The 16,341-nt window shown below is 38.1% G+C and overlaps 1 protein-coding gene across 1 annotated transcript in view; it reads left to right on the forward strand.

Moving 5' to 3' along the window:
* The first annotated feature begins 10,493 nt into the window (after positions 1-10,493).
* Positions 10,494-16,341, forward strand: part of TGFB1 (transforming growth factor beta 1) — a 210,032-nt gene continuing 204,184 nt past the window's right edge. Inside the window, exon 1 of the mRNA XM_044062705.1 lies at positions 10,494-11,492. Within this exon, the coding sequence (XP_043918640.1) occupies positions 11,150-11,492 (343 nt within the window). The 5' untranslated portion in view covers positions 10,494-11,149. The remainder of the gene's footprint in view (positions 11,493-16,341) is intronic.

Below are 16,341 nucleotides of genomic sequence, written 5' to 3' on the forward strand. Positions count from 1 at the left end.
GGTCTACACAGTGTTTCCAAATAAATATGCAAATACTCTCAAAACTTAAATATCTCTACAAAGACAGCCACAATAAAAGGTTTAAATATATTTAATAATAAATAATAAAAGAACATGAAAATACTAAGTATATATTCACAGTGACATCAGAGTTCAAATCACAGGAACTATTTAAAATAACATTAAAGGACAGGCTCAGACAAATAAAGAAAAACAATATCTAAACTAAGCTTCAATATATTCCTGACTGAATCTAAGAGTGTTACTATTCCCTACTTCTTAATAGAGCAAGGCAGATGATGTGATGAATGGTCCTTCTTGTTGTCAGGACCAAGACAGAATACAGAATGCTCTGTCTCACTAAGAGACTTCTCAAAATAATGCCTAAAATATTACTTCTGGGATAGCTTGCAGAATGACATCACTTCTGGTCATCTGACGTCTAGTTCCCATGCAAACCCCCATTGATGGAAGCTAGCAGGATTTAGCAGCTACCTGTAAAAATACATACAAGGGGTTTTGCTCAGATCTGTGGCAGGTGCTGGAAGTTATAAAATACTTTCATACCTCAATGCTTCCAGGGTAGTAATTAGTTCACCACAAAGACAATGCAGAAAGCTTCCTAGTACAGACTTTGTGTCTCTGGCTGTATTGAAATCTGTGAGATAACATTTTTATGGCCTAGCCTATAAAGTGATTTAATTTCAGATATATTTAATTACATATATAAGTTTGCTGGACTGAGGTTAACCTTCCAATTTCCTCTGTTAAAACATATACATTTAAACAGTTACAATAGTGCATGTACATTTCTGTTCTCTTCAGTAGGGCGCACTGTGGATACATTTCAAACACAAGAACTTTACAAGTACCTTTTCAACACAAACATCTGTACAAATCAGCCTGACATACACATGACATACTGTTCTGATACATTTGTAACACAAGCATCTTGTATAAATCAGTCTGATATTCACAAATGACATATAATTATTTACAAAATTCCACCTAGCTGTGCTGGCAGTACCTCCTATTATCACAGTGAACAGGTAAGGAGGAGAAATTAGGGGTAGCTATTAGCTATAGCAAGTCAGACTGTATAGAAGATAGTGAAGAAAGAGGAACATAAGAGACAAAACATAAGTATTTATAGGATCATAGAATCATAGGAGTTTACTAGGCTATCGATCTGGAAGTCATTTCAAGCCTAGCCATTTCATTCCAATGTAGTACCATAGATATGCTAGTCAGTGCATTTAGTAATGACTGCCCATGTCCAGGAGGGTTGTGGACACTATCCCCAGTAAGAATTTATGGTGCTCCATCCACTCATCCAGGTTCCTCTTGAACAGTGTCATAGAGTTTGTCTGTTTCACATGAATTGTAGCCTATTCCACAGATGTGGCAGTCACTAGGAGACAAATCTGTTCCTCCAGCGTGTCCTATTTAAGTCACAGGCCATATTTAGATCACTGGAATGGGTAGCTCTAGTTATGTTTGATTTCAGGATATGCAACAAGTTCATTAGTTTGGGTCTGAGATTGCTCTGTAGGCCAGTCATAAGTCTCCTCTAAGAAGTCTGTATGATACAGAGTATAATGACAGGGACTTTAGTTGGTCTGTGTAAGACATGTGCTGGAGTCCCTTGATCTTCTTTGTTAGAAACCTCTGAGGTCTCTCCAGATGCTGCAGATGCTTTGTATGGTACATGCCGAATGGGGAGTTACATCCAATTATGGGCTGGATCAGTGCTGAGTACAGAGGGGTTATAACCTCCTTTGCTGTCGAGGTGATGCTTTTACTAATCAAGTCTGCTATGTAGAAAGCCTTCCTTATTATAGTAGACACATGGTGGATGAAGTTAAGGTCACAGTCAACTTGTGATCCCTTACCACTTTGTGGGTACTTAGGGTATTGTTGATTTGATAGTGTGATGGAACATCGTTTTTCCAAAGGGAATGATGATGCATTTCTTTGCATTCAGTTTTAGACCATGACTAAGACATCAGTCATTGGTCTGCATAAGACCCTCCTGAAGTATACTGACATCATTTGGGGATTCACTAATTGCACCCAGTTTGCAGTTGTCCACAAACTTGGCCAGCCACAGCCCCTTAGTTTTGGCCTGAACTTCTGAGAAGTATATACCAAAGAGTAGGGGGTCCAATACTGATCCGTGTTGGACCCCGCTGGTGACAGGTCTGCTGGTTGATATGGAGTTACCCACTTTGATAGTGTGTGTCTGGTTTGTGATCCAGTTGGCAACCCATCTTACAACAAAGGGGTTTACATTTAGTTTTCTAAGTTTATCGGTAATGTCTGAGTGTGAGATTGTGTTGAAAGCCTTTGCCAAGTTGAGGTATACTGTGTGCACAGATTTGCCCTCATCAATGGCCCTGGTCACATTTTTGAAGAAATAGACCAGATTTAACAGGCAGGATTTACCCTTGATGAAGCTGAATTGGCTTGCATGCAGGGTTTGGAGGTCACTTATGTCTTTACTTATGAGGTCTATAATGGTATGTTACATGACCTTACAGATGAGGCTGGTCAGGCTTATGGGTATGTAATTCCCCATGTCTGTTGCTAGGCCACCTTTGTGGAGAGGAATAACTGTTGCTGTTCTCCATTCAAAAGCCTGTGATTAGACTATGATTGAAAAGGGTACTTAATGGTGATGCTAGTTCACATTTTAGCCTGTTTAGAAGACAGCCTGGCATGCCATCTGGTCCCATAAAGTCTGTCTTGGACAAGGGTTTAATGACCTGCTGTTCAGATATATAGGGTGGGGGGAGGTTTGGGGGAAGGTTTCTGATAAGTTTGGAGGGGCTAAGGGAGTACAATTTTTGCCAAACCTATCTGCTAGCAGGTTTGCTCTCTCTGTGGGGTCAGTGTGTGTGATACCGTTAGTCACTAGTTTTGCACATACTTGGGTCCTACCTTTTACGCTATCTATGTAGCTGTAAAAGGCCTCATGGTTATCCTTGGGTGTGCTAGTTAAGTTTTTCTCAAAGAGGCCCTTAGAGGGTTTGACATGTTGTCTTATTTGCCTATTAAGGCTGAGGAGATTGCTTTTCCATTGTTGGGGCCTCACCTTTGATTTCTTGGACAGCAACTTTTTGCATTTATTGTAGTTTGTTGATGCTGGATGTCCACCATGGTGGCTTGTTTTTACTTGGGGTTCTGTCTTTAATTCTTTCTGGTACAGCCAAGTGTATACACTTACGCAAATGATTGTACAAGGCTTTGGTGGAATCTTTGGTGTAGTTATCACTGTCATCTGAGGGTGGTGCTTGGAATGCATTTATACCTTCACCTAGGAGTGTATAGTTTGCTTTGGTGAAGTCCGAGTTCTCCCTTTGTGAGTTCTGGTGTTAGTGCCAGCTCGAAGGTAACTGATTTGTAATCAGATTTAACTAATGAGGGTCTGACAGTTGCGGCAATGCATTTGGTTGACATGTTAGTGAGGACCAGATCTAGTATGATTGTTCCTCTTGCTGGTATATGAACAATTTGTTCCAAGGCATTTGAGTTAACAGAATCAAGGAACTTTTGCACTAGCAAGTTAGGGCTAGCGTATGTTTGTTTCCCAGTTGATCTTGGGGTAAATGAAATCCCCTGTAACCAGAGTTTTTGGGAATATTTGGATTGACTCCAGTTTGGTAAAGTAGGCTTCATGCACATCATGATCCATGGAGGGGGATGTATAACTGGCTATGACTTTAATGGGGGTCTTATTCACCATAACCTGAACTTGGAGTAACTCCATGGAGTTGTCCAGCCTAACTAGAGTGGAGGTGAATTAATCTCTAATATAGATAGAAACACTGCCTCCTTTGGTTCTCACACATTCGTTTTGCGGTCTGAAGTTGTGGAACACATTGTAGTCTTGCAAGGCCGGGGTACTCTGTGAGGCCTTGAACCAGGTTTCTGTGACTGCACAGACAATTACATCTTCCAGTGTTAGAACTACTTCCAGGGTTTTTGGTTTAAGCTCTTAGTATTTAACAGCATGACCCTTATTTTGTTATGACTGGCAAATTTCACGATGGTAATTTTGTTTTCTAGACCTTGTCTAAGGGGGAGGGAAGAGCCTTTGGCAGCAACTGAAAACCTAGTGGTGCCAGGTGCAAACCATCTCTGGCAAAGCAGAGAGGTTTGCCAACCATGGCTTTTCAGGCTGACAGAAACTGGATCCCCTTTGAATGACACCAAAAACTAAGCCAATTATTGAAATTGATCATTTTTTGTTTATACTGTGACATCATTCTAGGTGAGTGTAATATGCTGCTCAAGGCTAGGGACATACCTGCTTGGGATACATATTCAGAGAGCTCAGTCATGGCTCACTTCATATAGTCCAGTGAGGTACATATCAGGTCATTCACTCCAACATGAACTATGACAGAGTGATAATGATACTCATTGCTGAGAGACCTGAGTGCATGCGTGACCTGATGTATCCTGGCACAGGACAGGCAGCTGATTATGACTTTTTTCTTGTCTAGCCTGGTGAGTGGGACATCCATGTGTCTCACTATGGAATCTCCAATGACAAGAAAAATTGTTTTTTGAGTGTTTCACCTTACAAGCTTGGTAGGTGAGACACTGGTGTTATGTGTCATGGGTGCTGTGAGAACTGTGTTAGTTGTACCAGTCTTGTGTTTTGGAGGTCTCTGGTGTTTTAGTAAGTTTTTTGAGAGAACCTTTGCGTATGTTGATTTTTGTGTTTGATGCATTTGCATGAGTAGTGGTACTATGTGCATGAGTAGTGGTGGGTGGGATGACAACCTGTTCAGTGCTACTGTTTTGAGTACAAGAGAGCATGGATTCAAGATTCTTGGTGTAGATACATCTCTTGCACTCTTTGCTAGACTGAATTATTAGTAGAGGGTTGTCAGTGTACATGAGGCAATTGCTACACTGTCTCAAGAGACCCAAGTCAACAAGGTAGGCAGGAGAAACAAAGGTAGTCCAACAGTCCATAATGTTAGTTTGAAGAACTGTTATCACAAAGGTGGGGGGGGGGGTTTCAGGACCAATCAAGGAGGAGCTCAGTGGATGGATATTTCTGCTGGGGTATTTTTTGTTGGTGGTTTAATAGGTTACAGCCCACTAGCCGTATTTCTTTGTCTGGAAAAGCACTATGGATGAGGACTACACTAATGTGCTATAACTGTATCTAAGGGAAAAATGATTGAACTTACCTGTCCAGCTATGGTGCACAATTGCACGGCAGTGCATGATGCTGCGTGACGTGCAAACAAGCAGAAACCTGCCTAAATGCAAGGCTTAAACACCAGAAGGCAAAAACTTGAAACATTTTTTAAAAAGGTTAAAAAAACCAATGAGGATGCTTACTCCAAGCCCTAGACCAATCACCCTTCACCAGACAGGTTCCAATCAGCACACTTCTCTCACTAAAGTGCAGAAGGGCCCATTCCAATCAAAGATGGCCTGGAAGATATGCTCAGAACAAATGGCCACTACAAACAGACTTAGATGCATCAAACCTGTATCTGGACTATGCTACAGCTACTAGCTACCCTAGTTTCAGTGGGAAACACTAGAGAATGTTTAAAACAACAGAAAAATAGCAGTGAGACCCTAAAAACAGTTTTAAAGAGCAGAAAACAGCAAGAGAACCCTAAATAATGTTTTAAACAGCTAGCAAATCAGTTATTTTAATACTGCTTGGCGGGAAAACCAGAACAAGCAGAACAGATTGCTTTGCAACAGTGACAAGTAACAGCAAATGCTTAACAAACAGTGCAAAACAGCAAAAAGAGGTTTGGAAACAGTGAAAGCAGCAATAAAATATGATTTAACAGGCACAGTAAGGCAGACAATTGCAGTACAACAGTGCAGTTTAGTACACAGTATTTAAATGCAGTATTAAAGTAGGCAGCAGGCAATAAAAAAATGCAGTAAATCATATAAATAAGCAAAAAAAAACAAAAAAAAAAAACTTCATGGTTTTTGTGAAGCTCAGAAGCCTCTAGTCAGGAGCGGGAAAACCACCCCTGCCAGGGTGGTACCCTAGGCAGCCTCCTAGTTGGCCTGTGCCTAAGGCTGGCTATGCCTCTAGTCGCAGCTCAGAGTTGTGGCTGGTATCCCACCTCAGTTCAGCTTGGTATAAACAAAAATTGAGATTGGTTTGTAAGTCTAGTGAAAATAAATATATATAGTAAGAGGAAAGGACTTTTCAATGGAGTTTTATTAAAATGAGATAGGAATGTTACAGCAGTGGAGCAAAAATGTTGCAGATGGATACTGCTTCATATAGGAGACTAATTAAGATGGAGGAAGGAGCATAAGATGGAATGAAAGAAGCAAGTAAAGAAAGGGAAGATGAATACCTGCCCATCGTAGAGTCTTAGTGTTGGATTATTGATTGTGATAGGATGGGACAAAGGATATGGTAGCAGGAGAAGATATACAGAGTAAGCAGAAAGAGTGAAGAAGCAGGAGAGAAATATTATAATAAATAGACATGAGAGATTAAGAGATGGAAAGGATGTGTGAGAAAATAAATAGTAGCTGGATGACTGTGTTTGATGACAGGATAAGACAGTCCAGAACTGATTTTTTTTAAAATCTTATTTATATTTCTTATATTAAGGAGCAAACACAAAAGTTGAGCTGATACCACAGCAAGGAGGTCCCACAGTAAGAATAAAATAAGTAAAAACTTTAATCACAAAGTACAGAATAAAAATAATAAAATGAAATAAAACAACAGGAGATAAGCGTTTTCGGCATTTGCCTTCATCAGATCTTAATAGAAACCACAACATCTTAATTTTTAAAGAGTCCCAGTATTGCTTCGGCCAATTATTTCATTTTATTTCATTTTATTATTTATAGTCTGTATGTTGTGATTAAAGCTTTACTTATCTTATTCTTACTGTGGGTCTTCCTCGCTGTGGTGACAGCTCAACTTGTGTGTTTGCTTGTTTTGTTTGTTCAATTAATGGCTTTAGCAGTTCCTGGAGAGTTTGTCCTGTTTATATTTCTTATATTGGTTATAGAGATGTTCATTGTTAGTTCTCTGGAATTCTGGTGCAGAAATGTAAACAGTACGTGCAGGCCGAGTATAAGAACTAATCTTGTACCATTTCTGCTTAGTATGTTTTCTACATGTCTTAACAGCTCAACAGGTAGCATACTCTCCCTTGGTGTAGAAGGGTGTGGGTTCTATTCCCACACCCGATAGATTGATTTCTGACGCTACAGTGTAGCATAAGGGGAATGGTGCACTCCTGAGTGTGCCATCCTTCAGATGAAATGTCAAATTGAGGCCCCATCTGATGCAGCTGGTGGTAACTCAGGTGGATGCAAAAGATCCTATAGCACTTATTGAAAAGAACAGGGGAACTTTCCTGGTGCCTGACCAAGCTTCCATAACTCAGTATGAATATGGCCTCTAGTCTCCCCTGAAGCGAGGCTATTGGTCTTGCTGGACTAACCCAGTTGACAAGGTGTAAATAAAACAGAAGCACTCCATTATGACTTGGAATGAAGCCAATTATCAGTGGAGGCCCAGGGAGAAACACTGCAGACACATGTCTTTGAAAATGGGAGGAAACTGGAGCACCCGAAGAAAACCCACACGGGCACAGGAAGGACATGCAGACTCCACACAGAAGGCAGTCCAGCTGAGAACTGAACCAGAGAACCTCTTATTGTGAGGCAACAACACTACCGCTGTACCACTGTGCCATCCAGTTTTGTAATTAATAAAGTCCTTGGTCAATTTAAAACTATGTTACAAGATCAGTCACCTCCTTTTACCTGCTGCTCGACAAAAATATTTTAATACCCAAACTTGAATATGCTTTCATTTTCTTGTTATGGATTCAGCCCACAATATTCACAGAATATAGACTGCTGAGAATAAAATCTGCAGACTAATTCTATTAGCATACCCCCAGAAACACTGTTGAACCACTTTTCTTCTAAGTAGTCTAATTTACAAAGTGCTAAAACATGGTCACTCCCCCCTTTAAGAGGGAAACTACCTTTACAACAGCATTTTTTTCTAGTACACCCTCCATTTAATACTGCTGCAGGTGAGACAGTCTTCTTTAGCCTGGGATCTGCTACCTGATACCACCTGCCTACAGACATTAAAAAATCTAGAAAGCATTAAAAGCTTCAAAGATGGAATTAAAGAGCATCTCTTTACTGAGTCTAGCTGCAACTGCGACCATGACAATGGGTACATACCCATAAGAAATAAATGCCTTCCTAAAGCTCAAGACTCACCATTGTTTTGCAGCAACAAGATCACCCGTTGTAGCGGGAAGGGGGTTGGATGGGGTGACTACCACCACATTAACCCACAGTAATCTACAGCTACTGTTACATAATGAAGACTAGAAATAAAACACAGTTTCCGGTTTAGGTACCTATGGAAAGTCCTGCTTAGACAGATGGTTTCACTTTTTGGTAACAAATATACATTTAAAATGTATATATGTAATATGGGTTTTAGACAACTCACTGAAATGCCATTTCACTGAAAAATAACTCAGTCAAAATGACTGAAAGACCATTTAATCAAAATCAAAATTACTGAAACATAATACATTTGAAAATACCAAAAGCAAAACTATTCAAAAACACATTGATCACAGAGGTCAAGAACTCCTGAGCCTCACAATTGTGTAGAAAAGTGAAAATACCATACACTGGGAATCACTACCAATTCATATATACAAACGAGATCTGCAGTGATTATGTACAGGTCACCACAAGCACCAACTAAAGTGTCTTCATAAACGCCTAAATATTTCTGCTCTGTGCTCCAGAACTGTGAGTAGTTGTACCACATTCAATAAACCGGATTTTCAGACAAATTAGCTTTCATTGAAATTGATTTGAACATTTGTACTGACTGATTCCTCATTCAGTGAAGTTGTCTTTAGATAACATAACATGACATGACTCCGTATATTACCCACTTGGAATGCACCACATCTCCAAACTGTAATATACTGTAGTCTTTAGTGCTTGTAAAGTCACATTATTCTGCAGCAATAAGATTACCAACTGAATTTTTGTGGCTGTCACCCCCCCCCCCCTTAACCCTCCCATAGCACTTCCCACACTAGTATACCAAAATATTATGCACCACTACTGCATATAGACAAACCATCTGGAAAAAAGCAGCTGGCAATAGCCCTCATTCAAAAGTAGACCTGTGTACAGGGACTTTTTGCTATGTGGTCCAAAATACAGCAAACCCTACCAGAGTAAAACTAGGCGGGTTACTTGCAGTTACTGTTTTCTTTGAGTGACAGTGTATTATTATATTTGTTATGCTTGTTGTGGGTGGGTGGGGTGCTAGAGAGGTAAGGGGGGCATCAAACCTACTAACCATTTTGTTTGAGTTGGTAACCTTGTTGCTGCAGACCAGTGGTGAGGGTGTAGTAGGGAGTTAGTTGGGGCAATCTTGCTTACTACTGCAGCTGGTGATGTTATTGCTGAAGAGGGCGAAATAGCAGGGAGTTAGTACGAGTCGTGGTGGTCTGGTAGTGCACCCAAACATAGCCACAACACCTAAATAAATGAGATAAATACATATTAAGAGCACATTTCTAAAACACTCTCAGGGAAAAAAAAAGAATAAAATTAAACTGAAGCTACTAGGACACATAGTTTTACTGTGTGTCAACATCTTTGATCTCAAAACTGTGTTTGTGTGTGTGTGTGTGTGTGTGTGTGTGTGTGTGTGTGTGTGTGTGTGTGTGTGTGTGTGTGTGTGTCTGTGTATCTACACACACACACACACATATATATATATATATATGTGTGTGTGTGTGTGTGTGTGTGTGTGTGTGTGTGTCTGTGTATCTACATGTATATATATATATATATATATATGTATGTGTGTGTGTGTGAGCGTGCATGTGTCTGTGTATCTACAAATATATATATATATATGTGTGTGTGTGTGTGTGTGTGTGTGTGTGTGTCTGTGTATCTACATATATATATATATATATATATATATATATATATGTGTGTGTGTGTGTGTGTGTGTGTAATGTTGAGGAAGCTCTTTTGTATTTAGCTAATTGTCAGTGTTTTATACAGGCCCAGCGGTTCTGTAGCAAACTTAGCACTTTGAGGTTGCTGAATTCACTCATTCAGGAAGCTCTTGTCAGCTTCTGATTTTGTACAGTCATTACACTTGAGAAGAAGCACAGCAGATAGAGACACCTATATTTCTGTACTTCAATCTTCTCAGTTTAGGCAAAGGCTAAACATTTCAGAACAAAACCTGTATGTGTGGGATGTGCTTGTGCTTTAGAAAAAGAGACAGAAGAGAACGAGAGAAAGCAGAAATGCATACGCTCTTGATCTGATATGCAGCACTTTTAGAGTAACACTACTTTGCAACCTTTCAGTTTCACACTTTATCCTCTCATTTCCTGGGTGGAGCTGAGGGCCAGAGAGGAAAAAAAAAAAAAAAAGTAAAGCAGCCATAAAAGCAAGTGCCAGCAAGCAGGGGACATATATGCTACTGCCAGGAGAATCCATCCAGAGGAGCTGTAATTTTACGGAAACAAAGCAGCTTAAACAGCGTTACGATAGGCTGGGATTTTCTGACTCTGCTGTCTGTAGTGAGCCACTGAGGAAGCAGTAGTAATAGCAGACTTAGTTACACTGTACATTGCAAGTATTTGTGGGGAGTTTACTTTTTTAAGTTAACATCTGCTTTAGTACTATGAACAGAGCTGAAAAAACTGCTGTATATCAGTAAATTATTAGTTTTTACAGCAGCTACCCAAAAAGCAGATGTATGATTTGAAAGCAAAATTTATGTTAGCATATAGTACGTTTATTACTGGCTGTAATTCTTTTTTGAAAATCCATTATTTTGCATTTTAGTGAACTAAAGAAGCATGTCTGTATTCACAGCAATGGTATTAGTTTAAACATTTAGAATTCAGTGATTTTGAGAAATCGCTGAAAACTAAATTGGGTGTTTCTTTTAACTGCAAGAAACATATTGGAAGCACTGTCATCTGATTAGTTTGTGAAACTGACAAAAAAAAGGAAGTGCTCCAGAGTTTCAGTACATTAACTTATCTTGAGTGTTAGAAACTCAAACTACCAGAAAAGATCAGCTCAAGTAAACATGAAGTCAGAGATGGCTGTTTTTGTTGCCTTGGTCTTCTTTTATTGTGTTGATATGACCTTGTCACTGTCGACCTGTAAGACATTTGACATGGAGATGGTGAAGAAGAAACGGATTGATGCCATCAAGGGACAGATACTAAGCAAGCTCAAACTAACTAGTCCTCCAGAAGTACATGATGACGGCATACAAGTTCCTGAATCAGTAATGGCCCTTTATAACATCACTAGAGACATGTTGCAGGATACAGCAGGAACTAAATCTGGAGAAGACATATCATCAGTGGAAGAATATTATGCTAAACAAATTCACAAATTTGAAATGATACCGGACAGCAGTGATGGTGAGTGCATTATCATCCCTTTTATACATCTCCTTTGTCACTGTTCTTATTGCTTAAGTTGAGAGACACAACTGCTTTAATGTCATATGGTGCCTTAGTTAAAAATATAGCAATACTAAATGGGATTAAACTGTTAGCAGAACGATCACATTTTACAAATGGTGGGCAAAATTCGAAAAAACTAAGACCACTTTTGCTTCACAAAAGCCTTCATTCTTCAAGGCGTTTTAAGCAGGAAACCGAAGCATGGATTTCCAGCACTTCCTGACCATATCCTGAGTCTGAGCAAACAAGACTGTGTCTGTAACTAATGTTATAGCTCTGTAGAAGATGCACTTATCTACAATGTGCAAGTCAGTATTTGCTGACAAGTTGTCAGAGAAGGTTCTGAGAGTATAGGGCTTCTTGCATATAAGAATAGAAGGGACTTTCTTTAGGTATTCTGATGAATTTCAGAGTTGACCAAAGATTTCTTATTACTGCAACACAGTACTGACAAACATGTCTTTTACTGCAGTATATTCTGTATGAAATTGTTATACTACCTAGGAATGAAGTAACTTAATTTAAAATCTAAACAGAGAAAAAAATAAAGGCCTTGTTAGAAGCTCCTTGTACTTGCAGAAATGGTTGCATGTTTTGTATGCAGCCATCCATGTAATATGTAGCAGTGGTGAGATATAAAAAGACAGGAGATGATAAAGGTAATTTTTATTTGTGCTGACTATGACACAAGACATTACAGCTGTAATTTTTCAAAATAACAGGTTTTGCTGCAAGGAAATAGATTAGCTTATGAATATTTTGAGCACTACCAGCAGAAAAAATTTATATACTTTTGTGACTTTGAGTGATGGCTTGTATTACTAATATTTTGCATAAACTGAATTTATAATTAAGATGTCATTGATACATTGTCTCAGACTATTGTAATTTCAAGACTCTTACAATTCATTGTGTATTTTTAGTGCTTTAAAATGTGTATATAGCTGCTTGCTTCACACAAGTTAATGCCCAGGGATGACACTACCAGAGAAGCATCAATGATTTGTGGAACAGTTCAGCTTTCACCAGCCAGGCTGGGGAAACAGATTAGCTTTAATTTCTGTTCGAAGATAACTAAGGTAAAACTCAGAATGGCTATGTCTTATATCAAGTAAGAAGATTGGCATATAATGATTGTAGCTACTCTGATTAGCAAAATATTTTAACTCTATGCCTAATCCTATTTCTCAAGAAGAAGACTTTTTCAAACAGTGTAAAGTTTAAATACAATAAAAGTAATACAAATAGATCATCATACTCTCTAGTAGATCCAGGAAGTTATATTTAATCCAGGAATAGTTCCAGCACCAGTTTTCTTGTATCTTTATACAAGCACATAGTTTCTAGCATGATAAGTAGTGGTAAACAAAAAGACAACAGACAGTTGACATCTAAAACCAACTATGGATTTACACTACCAACATATTTGGACAACGTCTGCTTCAGTAGTAAGTGGAGAGGTACCACTTAACAAAAAAGTCTTTAGTGATTTGACCAGGTGCTAAGAAATCATGATAAACATATATGTATATATAAATTATACAGCAGATGGTCCAGGAGGTACAACATAAACACTACCAGGTTAAAGTATATCAAATGTAAAAAAAACAAAAAAACAAAAAAAAAAAAAACTGCTAGTAACAGAAGAGGGCGCTAAAGCCCCATTATTTCCAACCTGGAAGTACAGCATACTAGTATTTCTTGGTCTCGTAAACAGTACTGCAAATGGAGAAAATGCTTGCTATTCAACAAAAACAGTCACCTTTTCTCTGCTAACAATCCAAGTCTTATCTCTCAAACTTTTAGCACAAGAAATCTGGACAAAGACTAAAATAATGGGGGGAGAGATAAAGGCCCAAAAACAATGACAGATTATTATGTATTTCTCTTATAAACTTAGAAAGTTACTAGAATAATAGGATTTGTGTAAGAGTGTATTTTTCTGAAGGACTTGAGGTCTGAAACTCAAATATATGCCATTATTTACTGACTTTAATCTTTAGAGACTGGCCAAAAAACAACACATTTTATGAGGAATAAATCAAAAGTATGAGGTAAAAATGTGTAAATTCTGCAAAAAATCTTAACAGTTGATAGGTATGTTTAGAAGCAATTTTCATGTGCACCCTAACTTTAGGGACTCAAATTTTCCTCTGCAATTTTGTTTGTAAGCAGCACAGGTGAGACCTAGTACAAGAAATAAACTTCCTCAAAAGTTTTTCAGAGTTGTACATATGCTGGTGCTGCCTTTTATTTTCTACTAGGTGTACAACAGGAGAGGCACTAAACTAAATAACAGAACTGTACCATACCTCTCAACCTCTTAGCCCAAGAAATCTGGACAAAGCCTGACATAATGGAGGGACAAAGCCCCAAAATAGGGACCATACCTCTCAACTGTACATATTTTCGCAGTGTGCAGATTTTTGCCTCATATTTATAGTCTGTTTTTCATAAAATTGTGTTTTCTGGCAAATTAGTGTCAAATTATTAAAGACTGAAGTTAGAAAATAATGACAGACATTTGAGTTTCAGACTTCATACCCTTCAGAAAATGCATGCCAGTGTACAACCTGTTATTCTACCAACTTTCTAAGTTTGTAACAGCAATATTTAAAATACTGTCTCTATTTTTGGGCCTTTGTGCCACTTTTATTTATGGCTTTGTCCATATTTCCTGCTCTTAGAGGTTGATAGGGATGATAGAGACAGATTTTAAATATTGCTCTTATAAACTTAAAAGTAGCTAGAATAACAGTTTTGTGTTAAAATGCATTTTCTAAAGGATATGAAGTCTGAAACCCAAATGTATGTCATTATCTAGTGATTTAATTCCTCAGACCATCCCAGTGATTTGCCAGAAAACCACAAATTTTATGAGGAATAGAGAAAAAAAGTCTGAGGCAAAAATCTGGACATTATGTGAAAATCTGGACAGTTGAGAGGTATGATTACTGTACTTCATAGTCTTTCTTCACTCAGTTGTGTGACATTTGTCTGATAACTAGGTAGTTATGGTAAATAGGTCACTGTAATCATGCTACTTGAATTCCCTTCCATGTTTCCCCACCCCCTACCTTTCTTTCTTTACCTCTCTAAGCTCTGCCTCATCCCCCCCAACTAACTCGTCTTCTTTACTGTTACTCATCCTATAACATCATACTCTCCTACTTGTATCGATCCTCCGGCAGTAGCCTGTACTTGTAACCTACCTTGACTTCTTCTTTTAATTTTATTTTGTAATGCTGAGCTTTTCACCCTGGGCCTCCATTGAAAAAGCACAGTAGCTCAGTCAGATTATTCCGGTCAACTAATGTCAAATAAATAAATAAATGTGGCTCAAGGTCATATATGATGCTGAATGCCTAGAATGCAGTACAGAGGAATGCACATGCTGTTATCGTTTGTAGTTACATTCTTTGTTCAATGAATACTGCTTTCCTTTTGACAGAGTTTTGAAATAGTATCATTGTGCATCCCTGTCATAACAACAGATTTATTTTTAATGTTTTGACAAGATGGTGGACTGAGCCTCAGGGCTTCTTTTATAGGCATAACATTATTACAGTGAGTAACAAATTAGTATGTAAATTAAATCTCCAGTTTTATATATATATTAATATATATATATATATATATATATATGTGTGTGTGTGTGTGTGTGTGTGTGTGTGTGTGTGTGTATATATATATATATATAGACGTGTTTTCTTCCACATGACCAAGGTGTGATAACCACAACTATTGACATGGGGTCATTATAATGAAGAGTGGTATGTTGGGGTACCATCTGCCTGTTCTGTCTAAGTTATACCTAGTGAATATAAATACCACTTTTAGATTCCTCTGCAACCAGGTAATGCCTAGTGGAACTAATATGGGCAAAAAAAGAAATAATAAACCGAAAACTTGCTGTCTGAAGACATTTAACTCAGACTGTTACTTTTTACATCCAGCATCATTGAATACATTAGTTTTCATGTTTGTAACAAACCTTACTACATTCTTTCATTGGTACAGAGTTCAGATCCTGGTACCATAGTCTGAAAAGCTGTTGGTGCTGTACTCCAGGGACTTCTTGGGAAGTTTAGGGTAATAGACTAGGTAGTTAAGGAAGACTAGTCCTTCATACTCCTTTAGAGTCCTGGTTAGAGTGGAGCAATGCCCCAGCTATAGTAACTAGTAAAGCAATGCACCAATAAGTGCCAGGTTTAATGTGTAAATTGATGTATCAGTAAATATTGGCAGGTAATTTGTAAATCGGTGTTTAATGGGTAGCTACCGTTTTTTTTTATTCTGAAGTATTTGGCCTTTCTTGACAACAGACAGTAGTTTTCCTTTTGGGATAACAGGTTTGATTTAGAAACCGTCATTTGCCTTATGAGTTGTTGTTTGAGTCAAACGGTTTATTAAAATTGTAGGTATTATACATTTTTCACAGAAAATTCAACTTCACTCTCTATTCTCATATGTTACATGACCAACTTTCTTTTTTTAGAGCATCTGAGAAAGCACAGGCATTTATGCAAGTAATGGCAGGGATTTGGATTTTCATAACAAAGTTATAATTTCTGAATGTTTAGACACACCTTAGTTTATTGGTGTGACTCACTATGTGATACAATTTTGCAGCAAAATAAGTGAATTGCCACTGTTGACTGATATACTAAATAGACTTTTATTTAAATTCAGCAAGTCACATTTAAGCACTTTTGACTGAAATTGGCTTTTCTTTCTTAACATACATATTATAAAGAAGCCAGTTTTATATATATATATATATATATATATATATATATATATA

Source organism: Protopterus annectens, chromosome 1.part0 (genome assembly GCF_019279795.1).
Source record: "Protopterus annectens isolate FY-2018-M chromosome 1.part0, PAN1.0, whole genome shotgun sequence".
NCBI lineage: Eukaryota > Metazoa > Chordata > Ceratodontiformes > Protopteridae > Protopterus > Protopterus annectens.